At 35.1% G+C, this 12,281-nt stretch overlaps 3 protein-coding genes across 7 annotated transcripts; 2 read left to right on the top strand and 1 right to left on the bottom strand.

The window, feature by feature from the left end:
• Positions 1 to 693: 693 nt before the first annotated feature.
• Positions 694 to 2,960, top strand: LOC110991892 (pre-mRNA-splicing factor 38B). 2 transcript variants are annotated; one of them, XM_022257456.2, is made up of 7 exons: positions 696 to 887; positions 965 to 1,093; positions 1,210 to 1,334; positions 1,509 to 1,644; positions 1,867 to 2,080; positions 2,162 to 2,320; positions 2,722 to 2,960. In XM_022257456.2, the coding sequence occupies exons 1-7, from the start codon at positions 872 to 874 to the stop codon at positions 2,894 to 2,896; spliced, it is 954 nt and encodes a 317-aa protein (XP_022113148.1). In that variant the 5' UTR covers positions 696 to 871; the 3' UTR covers positions 2,897 to 2,960. The 2 variants fall into 2 exon arrangements, with proteins under 2 accessions (XP_045488109.1, XP_022113148.1); XM_045632153.1 differs by lacking the exons at positions 2,162 to 2,320; positions 2,722 to 2,960 and having other exon boundaries at positions 694 to 887; positions 1,509 to 1,648; positions 1,867 to 2,059.
• A 150-nt stretch (positions 2,961 to 3,110) lies between these two features.
• LOC110991891 (glycine--tRNA ligase) lies at positions 3,111 to 5,462 on the bottom strand. Its single transcript, XM_022257455.2, has one exon. It carries the CDS (start codon positions 5,346 to 5,348, stop codon positions 3,144 to 3,146), a length of 2,205 nt encoding a protein of 734 aa, XP_022113147.2. The 5' UTR covers positions 5,349 to 5,462; the 3' UTR covers positions 3,111 to 3,143.
• Positions 5,463 to 5,989: 527 nt separating this feature from the next.
• On the top strand, positions 5,990 to 11,889 carry LOC110991808 (homeobox protein extradenticle). 4 transcript variants are annotated; one of them, XM_022257320.2, is made up of 8 exons: positions 5,990 to 6,426; positions 6,534 to 6,686; positions 7,670 to 7,848; positions 8,431 to 8,531; positions 8,733 to 8,883; positions 9,475 to 9,571; positions 9,790 to 9,965; positions 10,583 to 11,889. In XM_022257320.2, the coding sequence occupies exons 1-7, from the start codon at positions 6,168 to 6,170 to the stop codon at positions 9,963 to 9,965; spliced, it is 1,116 nt and encodes a 371-aa protein (XP_022113012.1). In that variant the 5' UTR covers positions 5,990 to 6,167; the 3' UTR covers positions 10,583 to 11,889. The 4 variants fall into 4 exon arrangements, with proteins under 4 accessions (XP_022113012.1, XP_022113011.1, XP_022113015.1 ...); XM_022257319.2 differs by having other exon boundaries at positions 9,787 to 9,965; XM_022257323.2 differs by having other exon boundaries at positions 5,991 to 6,426; positions 7,688 to 7,848.
• Positions 11,890 to 12,281: the final 392 nt, after the last annotated feature.

Below are 12,281 nucleotides of genomic sequence, written 5' to 3'. Positions count from 1 at the left end.
ACTACGAAGTTATTGCTATTGAGATGCAAAAAGAGTAAATACGACTAAAAAATAAAAGATACATAAATCGAGCTTTATTCACAACCGGTGTTCAAATTGTCAGCCATCGTCTCTAATACACGCTCGACATTCTACCAAATTAAATTTTTTTTTAATACACTTCTTCCTTTAGACTTCCCCAGTAAAAAAAGTCCAGTGGTTTTAAATCCGGGGATCGACGAGGCCACAAAATGGGACTCAAACCCAGTTATTTGGATACGTGGTATTTAAATAAGCATGGACGTTTGTACTCTAAATTAGGGTACAAACGTCCGTACAACTGCCCTGCACATTAGGGACCCTATATGCAGGGCAGTCTTCCATTAAGTTCGGGAGATTGTTTTGCCAAAAATTTTAATAACTATGAGAAGATAAATTTCCGGACAGTTCGAAAGGATCAATAAATAGCCCGTTTAATATACCAGTCCAATAATTTACTTTGAACTGGTATCCGCCGACTTCTCTTTTCGCATTAAATTTGGATTTGAGAGTTGCCAGCTGTGCAAATTATGCATAATAAACATTTAATGACATATTTTATAAAATCTTAGTAGATCCGATCCGATCGTATAAGTCGATCGGACAGTACATCCCTATATTTTTAATGATATTTCGACGATCTAACGAAATGTCGTTCAATGTTGTGTGGTGATATGTCATTTTCTTAGGATAACTTGACAGTTGTGTGTGGTTGTGTCCCAGTCCGAGCGTGGTAAAAATGGCTTTGCTCTGAATGTAAAAATTTTGTTTGTCTTAATACTGTTTGTTGGCGAGAGTTACTGAACTTTTATATCTTTTTAATTAATTAAGATAAGTATTGTTTGTTGAGAATATGTCGGAGCCGGAAGGTGGGTGCTTATAACGAAATAATTTTATCGTGGCGTACCTATGGGTGTTTCTAAATGATGCATCATCCGTTTTACAGATTTCAATCAACAAAAGCCAACTAAAACTAGTAAGCAGCATAATGTTCTACCAATATGGGGTAATGAACAGACTATGAATCTGAACCCTTTAATATTAGCCAATATTCAAGGTTCTAGCTACTTCAAAGGTAGGTAAGCAAACTTAACAACGCACAGAGGTTTGATTTTTCAGCATCTATTGTGATGTGACTGTCAGGCTGTACAATGTATTCATTTATTTAAGTAAGCAATTGGTCTCTTGCAGTTCATCTTTTCAAGTTAAAAACATACCATGAGGTGGTGGATGAAATTTACTACCAAGTTAAGCATTTGGAGCCATGGGAACGGGGCAGTCGCAAGACCGCAGGCCAGACCGGCATGTGTGGCGGCGTGAGTATGTTAATGATCTAAAATTTCTTATGTGTTCCTGTCTATAATCTTCAGAAATTTGACAATATTTTTAAAGTCTTCTTTATATATTTTTAATAGTAAAAGAGAAATTGATTTACCATATGGCTAACTTTTAATCCTTTCCATAAATTTATGAGATTTTTTTTGACGCAGGTAAGAGGAGTAGGTGCAGGGGGTATTGTTTCCACTGCATTTTGCCTTTTGTACAAATTGTATACATTGAGATTGACTCGTAAACAGGTGAATGGACTTCTTCAACACTCAGACTCACCCTACATCAGAGCTCTTGGTAGGTATGATATATTTTTTAAATGTTCCTTTACTTTGTAATCAAAGCAACACAAAAATTATAACTAAACTAATTAACTATTGCTCTTACTCTTATAAAACTTATCTTGTATAATAAATACTATAATTAGTTAAGGGGTCTAGATAATAGTTAATACTCTTAATAAGAAAGGAGTTGATTGATAGTATATATAGAATAATTTTAAATATTTTTTATATTCAGGTTTTATGTACATTCGCTACACCCAGCCTCCTGCAGATCTGTTTGATTGGTATGTGGACTACCTAGATGACGATGAAGAGGTGGACCCAAGAGCCGGTGGCGGAGGCACAACCACCATTGGCGCCTTAGTTCGCCAGATGCTCATTAAGCTAGATTGGTTCAGCACATTGTTTCCGAGAATTCCTGTGCCTATTCAAAAACAGATTGAGCAAAAGTAGGATATAAAAGTTTTATGTTACAGTTTTATAAAATGAAATGTGTTTAAATTTATATTTATTATTATTTTATTTTTTAGATTAGCAGAACACAACCGGCAAATGGCACCCATACAGCAGCCAGCTGCTAACTACCGAGCAGGTAATGCAAGCAATTACAACCAAAATCGTCCAGATGTTGATAGAAGAGAACATGATGACAGAGACAAAAGAGATTATGGAGATGGAGATAAAGATAGGTAATATATTTAAAAAGCTTTATCACAACATTTACTTATTGATTGAAGGATTGTGTGATACTACTTTATCAAAAGCCGGTTAAATTTTTGTCAGGGTTTCAGATAATTAAGTTTATATATAAAGAATATTAAGGTTACCAAATCCAGACACTATTTTCCTCATATACTACTTTATCTAGTTTTTTAGATGAGCTACTACAAACAAACAATTCTTAATAATCTCTTAACTCATAAACATATGTCGCCAAGCTAATTCTTATAATATATAAAGTTTGTCTTTGTATGTCAATCTCTTAATTCCTATTCTCAATTATATCAACATTTCTAATAACTGTCTTAAGATACCCCAGCCTATGACAGCTGATTCGAGTAAACAATTATAAATTATTTGAAATTTTCAGATATGCAAAAGATCGAGCTAGACGTGATGATAGAGATCGCGATCGCAATCGTGACCGTGATCGTCGCGACCGCGACCGTGAAAGATACCGAGACCGGTCTCGAGATCGCCACAGGGAGAGATCGAGAGAACGCGTTCGACATAGGTCTCGTTCTAGAGATCGTCGTTATAGATAATGAACAGTTTTACCTCTATTTTGTTTACATGTAATTGATAATTAAAATAGATATGGTGTTTATATATTATTTTTTATTTATTAAAACTATATACATACATCATTATCAGTTCAACAAATAAAAATGATTACCAAGAAAGAAGAAACAGTTCAAATCATAACTATTTATGCTTAATAAGTACTATGAATAAATAAGCAAATATTTTTGATATTGAATAAAAGCATCTGTTTAAAAGAACATTTATGAACTATGCAGCAACACCTTTTACCGTTTCTTGCTGTTCAAATTTTGGATATTTTTCTTCTACATTTGACCATGATATTTTACTATTAGACAAATCTCTTATTACTTGAGGCACATCAGACAGAAGAAGCCGAACTTGTCCCATTCCATCTCTTTCTCTCAAAGTTACAGTATGAGGCTCTGGTATTGTATCGAAATCAACAGTTACAGCATATGGAACACCAAGTTCATCAGTTCGAGCATATCTTCTTCCAATTGACCCAGAAGAATCATCTACTTTGTGGGATACATCCACTGCTGTTAGCTCCTGTGACAATTCTCTTACAAAAGGTTGAAATTCTGCATTTCCACTGAGAGGTAAAACAGCACATTTCATTGGAGCAACACTTGGAGGCAGTGAGAAATAAGTTCTTTGCTCATCACCTTCTCTCAATTTAAAGTTATGCTCCAGAATGCAATAGAGGATTCTCCCAATACCAAAGGAAGGCTCAATAACACTAGGGATAATTTCTTCAACATGCACCGTTTTCTGAGTCTTCTTTACACTAACCAAATCAGAAGTGAGTGTAAAGTCTCCATTTGCAGTGACCAGGGTAAATTCTCCACAACTATCAAGTTTGCTCTCAAGTTGCTCCAATTCTGAAGAATCTAAAGCTAAAAGTGCATCATTGATGGCTTTAGCATCTTTTTTAAATTGCTTTCCAATTGCAGCTTTGTTAGTAACAGCTTCCACAACATCTATCTGTTTAGGAGTTGGTAATTTCTTTTCAGCAGCTAGACGAATTCCAGTTGCTTTAGAATGTTGTGTTAAATCATATGCTGATCTATCTGCACATCCAACACATTCTATCCATCCATAACTAGAAAGGCACTCAGCATCCCAGCAATCACACGCATAATGTGCCATTTCATTGCTCATATGCTGTCTGAAACGAAGTTTCTTTGGTTCAATGCCAACAGCTAGCATGTACAAGTGAATTCTAGCCATGAAGTATCCAAGAGTTTCATTGTTCACTATTCCCTTGGAAACTGCTTCACCAATTGTCATTAACTCAGCAGCTTTACCTTGCTCTTGGTTATCAGCAGAGTAAAAGATCATTTGAGTATCTTTTACCAAATCAAATTTAGGGTGGTCTTTTGTGTCACAAAAGTGCTCAATTTCACACATAGTAAATTCTCGCACTCTGAGAAGTCCAGAGCGAGGAGATATTTCATTTCTAAATGAATTACCAATTTGTGCTGCAGCAAAAGGTAGTCTTCCTTGATTAAACTCCAACAATCTCTTAAAATTTACAAATATACCTTGTGCTGTTTCTGGTCTTAAGAAGCCTTTTACTAATCCTGATGGCCCAATTTGAGTATTAAACATAAGGTTGAATTCAATAGGTGGACTTAAATCATTGCCACTAACTGGAGATTTCATATTAAATCTTTTCATCAATGAGGACATATCATCAGCAGTCATTCCATCAAGTTTAACAAGGATGTCTTCAATTTCAGCTTTAAGTTCAGGCTTAGTATTTTTTTCACTTTTTATTTTCTCTAAATGAGCCTTTATCAAGTGGTCTAATCTAAAGCATTCTCCAGACGTAACATCCTTAGTCATGAGATCTGCAAATCTTTCCACATGCCCAGATGCTTTGAGTACTGGTTCAGGTGTTAAGATAGAGCAATCAACCTCAAGCATCTGTTCCTGGAGAATAAAATATTTTCTCCATAGTTGTATCATGTTACTTTTCAGCGCACACCCCATTGGGCCAAAGTCAAACTGACCTGTAATACCACCATATATTGCAAAGGATTGATCATAGAAAAACCTCCGCTTAATTAAATCTTCCATTTTGGCTCTATCAAACCACTCTTCTGTAGGTGCAAGACTCAGTTCTTTATCTTCTAATGTCTTTTTTCGTGCCTTCAGTTCAGCGACAGCCTTTTTTATGTCGATTTCAGGAGCCTTTTCTTCTTTAAGTTTCCGAACTAAGTCACCCTGCTCTTTAACATTGGCTCGCAAAGGTGCAAGGATTTCCTCAATTTTAGGATCTGCCATAATTATTTCTCGAAACGGATGGTGGATCTTAATCTTACGGTGAAGCTTATTGCTACCCCACTTTGGAACACTGTGCGAAAACCTGAATTGAATAGAAGCTCTTTTACACGATTTGCTAATTGATACACTACAATGAAATACTGAGCTTAATATATGTCTCATTTAATAAAGATATATAATTTCCTTTGAGGTTCACATATGGTAAGCCGGGAGTGAAGAAATTTGACGTGTTTCTAATTTTCACGTTTTCGTGTCTTGTCAGTCACAGTCAAATTCGCTGACGAAATATCTCATTCCGAAATCCGAAAGCTCAAGTAATGGTTAACTTCAACGTCACAACAGTATTGACAATTTGCCAATTGCGAATACTCGGCTTGGTTGCCAACCATCACGTCTAATGAAGTTGGCAGCGTTTAGTGTTTACATTTTGTAATTAATTATATTAAACATTCGTCTTATTAATAATCTCAATATAAAAAATACTGATAAAAAATATCAATAATTAACGATATCAAATTGAAATCGAGTGACGAAATTATAGAAACTGTATTTTGGGTACACCATACTTATTAAACATTTTCACAAATAAAAATCTCTCTCTAACATACTAGGTTGCCAGATAGCCTTATTATTTAAAATAGAAAATTTTAAATGAACAAAATCGTAATCATTCGTATATTTATTTTTTTATAACTAGGACCGGTCTATCCTTTATTATCTGTCAACGAAAGAAACAAAATGTTGTTTCTCTTTCACTTACATATACCACCAGTGAGATAGTACTAGTTTTAATTATTTGTTTTCTTTTTCAATATTACATTTGACAGCACAAAGGAGGCGGCCATCTTACTTTTATTACAGAGGGAGAAGCCCTAGATTTTTATAGATTTCTGTTTTTTACAGTTGTTAGTGAATTTAAATTATTTATTCCTTATCGTGTATACTGCTTTAACTTCAGTAAAATTAATGTGTTAAGGTAAAATGGATGATCCTAATAGAATGATGGCGCATAGCGGTGGCCTCATGGGACCGCAGGGCTATGGATTGCCTGGTAGCGAAGGCACTCCTACTACAGGTGACAATGAAGCAAGGAAACAGGATATTGGCGAGATATTACAGCAAATAATGAATATAACAGACCAGAGTCTAGATGAAGCTCAGGCGAGAAAGCACACTTTAAACTGTCATAGAATGAAACCTGCCTTGTTTTCAGTGCTGTGTGAAATTAAGGAAAAAACTGGTAACGAATACTATATATATGATTCATTTTCGTTTAATGGATGAATGATGTTTATGAAGTTTTAGGCCTCAAATTAAAAATATATCTTTACCATTTACTTTATACAGTTTTGTCGCTTCGCAACACGCAAGAAGAGGAGCCACCAGACCCTCAGCTGATGAGATTAGACAACATGTTGATAGCAGAAGGTGTAGCAGGTCCTGAAAAGGGTGGAGGTGCTGGTGCTGCAGCCTCGGCTTCGGCAGCTGCTGGAGAATGGGGTGTGTAATAAAACATTGTAGTCTTTTGACCTTAACTTAAATGCAAATATGTAATGAATGGCCCACTTTTAGATAAAATCTATTTATTTAGATGATTGATGGGGTCTTGTAATATATTTTTTTAAATACTGATTGCACAGTGGATTTCATTGAATTGCTTTTGGGTGGTGGTTTATAAAAGCTAAGCCCGAACAGATTTTATGTAATGCATGCATGATTTAATGAGTTCAGTTATATGGGTTTTTCTTCTGTCTGATTTATATAAAATAATTACTGAGTATTCCTCATTGTAATTGTAACATCACTTATTTATCTATATTCTTTACATCAGAGATTTGAATGACAGAATTTGAAGTTTGTCAAGATACCTAAATTAAATGAAACACTTTAATTTATAGTGACATTTTAGACTGGCATCTTTAAGTAGTTATATGGATATAGCATTGTCTTTTATTAACATAGCTTTTATACATTTAAAGAAAACACTTTTAACAACTACAAACAAAATAATACATCTCTTCAACCTGTTAAAAAAGTGTTTTCTTTAAAAGTTATTTGTATAATTTTGAATATCACCAACACCATACAATTCTTTACTACTTAATATGTAAAAACTTAAATATAAATATAAAATAGGATTTTTTAAATATAAAGTACTATTTTTGTCACACATCATTTTTTTTACAACAAGCCTGCTCATATTTACACCACTGAAATACTTGAATCCATTTCAGAGTGTAGAATAAATAATGCATGGTTAAGCATAATTTAAACAATCACATATGGAGATGGTATTTAATTTAATTAGTTTCATTTGTTTTAAAACACAAACAAATTTATCATTAAAATAAATCATATATTGCAGTTGTCACGCTTACTATACACATTATATTTTATTTATTAAAAGGGAGTAAAGGTTATAAATATATACTAATACATGGTACGGAGTTGCATGAGATGTTTTTTGTCCGCTGCAACTTAAGGCACTGTGGCCCAAGCAGATAACGCGATTGAGCACTCGGACTACCGTGCGAAGTTGGCGCAGATCCGACAGATTTATCATCAGGAGCTTGACAAGTATGAAAATGCCTGCAATGAGTTCACTACTCATGTCATGAATCTCTTAAGAGAGCAGAGTCGTACTCGGCCCATTACTCCAAAGGTTAGTTATCCCTGTTTATCTAGTTAAAGCACAAAGTAAATATATAAAGGATTATATATTTGCTCAGTAGACTGAGTTACAGCTGTCTTTCAGCTTTGGTTGTTTGACAATATAGAGACACTATACTACTATATGTTAAGACCTGAATTCACTTTGATTAGTGGTTACTGCAGGTGATTGGCAGCTGCTGCAGCAGGGTCTTGCATTAATACATTTTCGAACCCATACTTTTCTTGGTCTTGCTACCAAAACTTCTTTGGTTTCAGATAGCACCGCATTTAATACTTCTTTCAGTAATACTTCCAATTGCAATCGCGCTTCTCTATGTTTGTCCATACTTGCTGATCGACAGCTATCGTCAATTGAACAAGTCAATTTACTTAACAGTTACTAAACAAGTATTGGACTCTATTTGCATTACACACCTGAACTAATTATCTGGAATTATGTTTCAATTGCACTCGCACTAATCAAAGGGAATACAGGCCTTTATAGTTATAATAGAGTATAATTTAATAAACTTTGTATTATTGCAAGTTTTAAGACTGTTGGGTATATATAATACAATTCTATACATTGTAGGAGATTGAGCGTATGGTGCAGATTATTCACAAGAAGTTCAGTTCTATACAAATGCAGCTGAAACAATCGACTTGTGAGGCTGTCATGATACTTCGCTCACGGTAATAACTTACTTTCTTGCGTTATACCTGTATATTCTACTATGAAAACAATTGTACTTAATAATATTCCTTATGTTATTTTGGTGTATTTTTCTTTGATTTTCGATTATTTAGTACCATTTATCCGAAAAGTGAATGATAATTATCCGCAAAGCAGCAACTTGGTCCCAGCTCAACCTCTGCCTCGATTACCGCTTGCAGTTTCCTGGATGCGCGCCGAAAGCGCCGCAACTTCAGCAAACAAGCGTCGGAGATTCTCAACGAGTACTTCTACTCGCACCTCTCCAACCCCTACCCCAGTGAGGAGGCTAAGGAGGAGCTGGCTCGCAAGTGCGGCATCACGGTCTCGCAGGTAACACACTGCATATTGCCTGCCTTTCAGCTTCGTCGACGCCAGGAGGAAGAGGAGGAACTTCAGCAAGCGAGCGCTGGACCTCCTCAACGATTACTTCTACTCCCATCTCGCTAACCCCTACCCTAACGAGGAGGTCAAGGCAGAGTTGGCCAGGCGGTGCGGCATTAGGGTGTCACAGGTACTCTAAAAGTACTTAGGTTTCATGGATATGTGACTGGTGGGTTTTATGATAATGAATTTTTAAACGAGCGACTGTTACAGTATGTTTTGGCTGTGTTTTATAATTGTATTATTATGTTGAATTATAAATCAATTAATACACCAAAATGCGTCTTTTGAATGAAAGCGAAGCGTTTATCTGTTGATGATTCGTCTTTACGAATAATGTAATGTTAATAATAAATAATAATGTTAGTGAATACATAAAAATCAAATTAAAAAGCATGTCAATTTTTTAAGTTAATAAATTTATATTTTATACATTCACTTTAAGCAGTCTCCGTGATTTTAAGAGGCCAGCAACTAAAAAAAAACCTAACACGCCAGTTCCGTGGATTTGATGTTCTATTTTATAAACTAAATCTGCAGGTCTCCAACTGGTTTGGAAACAAACGTATCCGTTACAAGAAGAACATTGGCAAGGCACAGGAGGAAGCCAATCTCTACGCCGCGAAGAAGGCCGCTGGTAATTATTGCTTCAATTCTTAATTTTTTTAAAGATATTAAACCAAAATTAACCTCAGAGAATATCTGATTATGGCTGATTGCAGATGAACGTGAAAAAAAAATTAGACCAAGTAAAAGTTTAACAATTGTGTGTTTATTCACTAACTATGAAAGATTAAGGCCATAGACGCATTTGTTCATAATGAGGTATTATAATGTGGGGGTGACCTGCAGCAGGCGCATCACCATACTCGATGGGGGCGGCGTCAGGCACGGCCACGCCCATGATGTCTCCGGCGCCCACGCAGGACTCCATGGGCTACTCTCTGCCGGCCCCGCCCTACGACCAGCCGCAGCCGCCCTACGACGGCTCCATGGGATATGACCCTATGCACCAGGATCTTTCGCCATAGGTGATTACTTTTTTGATATTATATTAGAATATATTATGTCAAGTATCTAAAACCATTAATATGACAATATACACACACTTTCTCTTTTAACTATACTATTTTATTATGTGTATATTTTAACAGTATATATAGTGATCTGTGTTTACCGACTAGACTCATAATTTTTTACCGTTTAAAATAATGATTTCAAATATCAAAAGATTTTGCTTTGTTTCTTTTAGATCTTTTCAACTATTATGAGTTGAGAGACCTTTTTCATTCTTAAGTGAAGAAATTTTTAGACAAAAATAAAATTTATTTTTAGCTGAAATAACTTTTAATTTAATATGTAATTATATTATGAAAGAGTAGAGCATGTATAGTGTGTTTCCTATTTCACTCGCACTTCTGGCTCGGTTACCCAAAAAGTGTTGCCTTCTGAAACGAAAAACTTCCAGCACCAATCCTGTGCCACCTTCTCCAAATTTTTGTCTTTCATATGCAGCAGAATTTCCTTCTTTTACATTATATACAGCATAATTTATTAAGTAAAAAGGTGACTGTTTAATTTACACATTGTTAATAGTTCAAAATGTACCAAATGCGCTTTCAATTATTAAATGTGAATTTCTCTGAAGGTGTGGCGTTACCTCGCCGCGGCAGGCGCTGGGCGTGGCAGCGCAGACGGCGAGTAACAAACGTATACTATGTCCCGGCATTGTAGCATTCACTGTGACCCAGTATTTCTTTTTTAAATTATTTACACGAATTACACTCTATGGATTTTTATACACCAGTTATTGTTTCTCTAAATCAAACGACAATTTATTATTAAATATGTAATTGAATGTCCTAAAGGGAACGACCATTTCTAAGGCCTATGCAGCAACGAGAATGTATCCTTTGTAATAGGAATTGTGAGCCCCCTTTATTTAGTGAAGTAATGTAGTTTACAGCAAATTCGATTCGTGTAATGGCAGCAAGTATTATTTGGCATTATTTCGGCAGTATTAGTGTTAATTGTGGCGGGATCTCGATATTCACCCCATTTACGGTGGAATATAAATATACGATAGTTTTAAGTTACTCTAAGGTAGTATAAGTTCAGATATTTTGTGCTAAATAGTATCCCTTGCATGGCTGTCAGATTTTATCGAAGACTGGATGTGTGTTTGACTTTGACGTTTGACGCCCACACAAATTTTATTATTGTATTTAAGGCAAAACTTTAGCCTCCAATATCGAATAACTGATTATTAATAATGAATTGGATTTCTTAATCAAATAATTATGAATTTTAATATTATATTCTTGCCAGTGCCAGCCGCCAAGGGAGGAACTCTAAGTGTGCAATTTAATATGTAGCGATGGTTGTGTTAGGCGCACACTGTACTCTTGTCACGCGGGCTTTTTACATAGTTTTTAATTTACATTTGTGTGCACTAAAGTGGTGAGAAGAGGCGTTGTGAATGGACTGTCATCTTTTTTGTAGCTATATATGTAGTTCGATATTTAAACCATTCTTGACGGAGATGTCAAGTGTCAAGTGTACAGTCCATTCTCTATGTCTATGGTTGAGAGTGAACATCAGCTATTGTGTGGTGCTATAATGTTACTAGCACAAAATATTTTTTTATAGATAAGTTTCTTGAGAACGCAGACCTAACGAATATACGATTAGTAATTTATGGATACGGCATAAATAGATGTAAGTAATGTTCTAAATCAATATATCTGAATCAGTATACGAGAAAAAGATTATTTGATCATGTTTTACTTCGCATTAGTATCGCGTCGCTGTTACGTCCCTTTGTGAAGTATTTATTTAAATATTATATCTAATTATATTACAATGTATTACGAGCGCAGCGGCGCGTGAACACCATGTATACGAGTTCAATGTTATTGACAATCAGATTAATGAAATACATTTTTTGTGTAGTTATTGGGAGTTTTATTTTTACCTTTAATCTAACATCAATAGATTTTAGATCCCTTATCTGGCCAGGTTTACGGTTCCCATTTGGCACATATATATTGATATAATAAACTTCGAATAACAATTACAAACAATAATATATAAAAACCGTCATTATGACACCGATTAAGAAAATAATATTCTACGGCGAGATCATTTTTTTTGTTAAATCATATTATAGATATTTGATGTTTCGTTTCCTTGAATGGTTTAGCTTCACTGTATGACCAAGTTGAGCAAATAGAAGGAAAATCAATTTGTTACTCAGCCAGGGCTTAAACGCATAACCTCAGTATTGAGGGTTGAACATTAACCACTAAGCCGTAACGTTACGTTTGCTATGACGTAAGTCAAGTGAA

This window comes from Pieris rapae, chromosome 2 (genome assembly GCF_905147795.1).
Source record: "Pieris rapae chromosome 2, ilPieRapa1.1, whole genome shotgun sequence".
NCBI lineage: Eukaryota > Metazoa > Arthropoda > Insecta > Lepidoptera > Pieridae > Pieris > Pieris rapae.
Note: the sequence above shows the minus strand (reverse complement) of the source record. Positions and strands in the feature narration are given on the sequence as shown.

Coding starts and splice junctions, on each gene's coding strand:
- LOC110991892 (XM_022257456.2), top strand. Junction 1,335..1,508: donor AGACCGGCATGTGTGGCGGC/GTGAGTATGTTA, acceptor TTTTTGACGCAG/GTAAGAGGAGTAGGTGCAGG. Junction 1,645..1,866: donor ACCCTACATCAGAGCTCTTG/GTAGGTATGATA, acceptor TTTTATATTCAG/GTTTTATGTACATTCGCTAC.
- LOC110991808 (XM_022257319.2), top strand. CDS start 6,168: ATGGATGATCCTAATAGAATGATGGCGCATAGCGGTGGCCTCATGGGA. Junction 6,427..6,533: donor TGAAATTAAGGAAAAAACTG/GTAACGAATACT, acceptor TACTTTATACAG/TTTTGTCGCTTCGCAACACG. Junction 8,532..8,732: donor GTCATGATACTTCGCTCACG/GTAATAACTTAC, acceptor TACCGCTTGCAG/TTTCCTGGATGCGCGCCGAA.
- LOC110991891 (XM_022257455.2), bottom strand. CDS start 5,348: ATGAGACATATATTAAGCTCAGTATTTCATTGTAGTGTATCAATTAGC.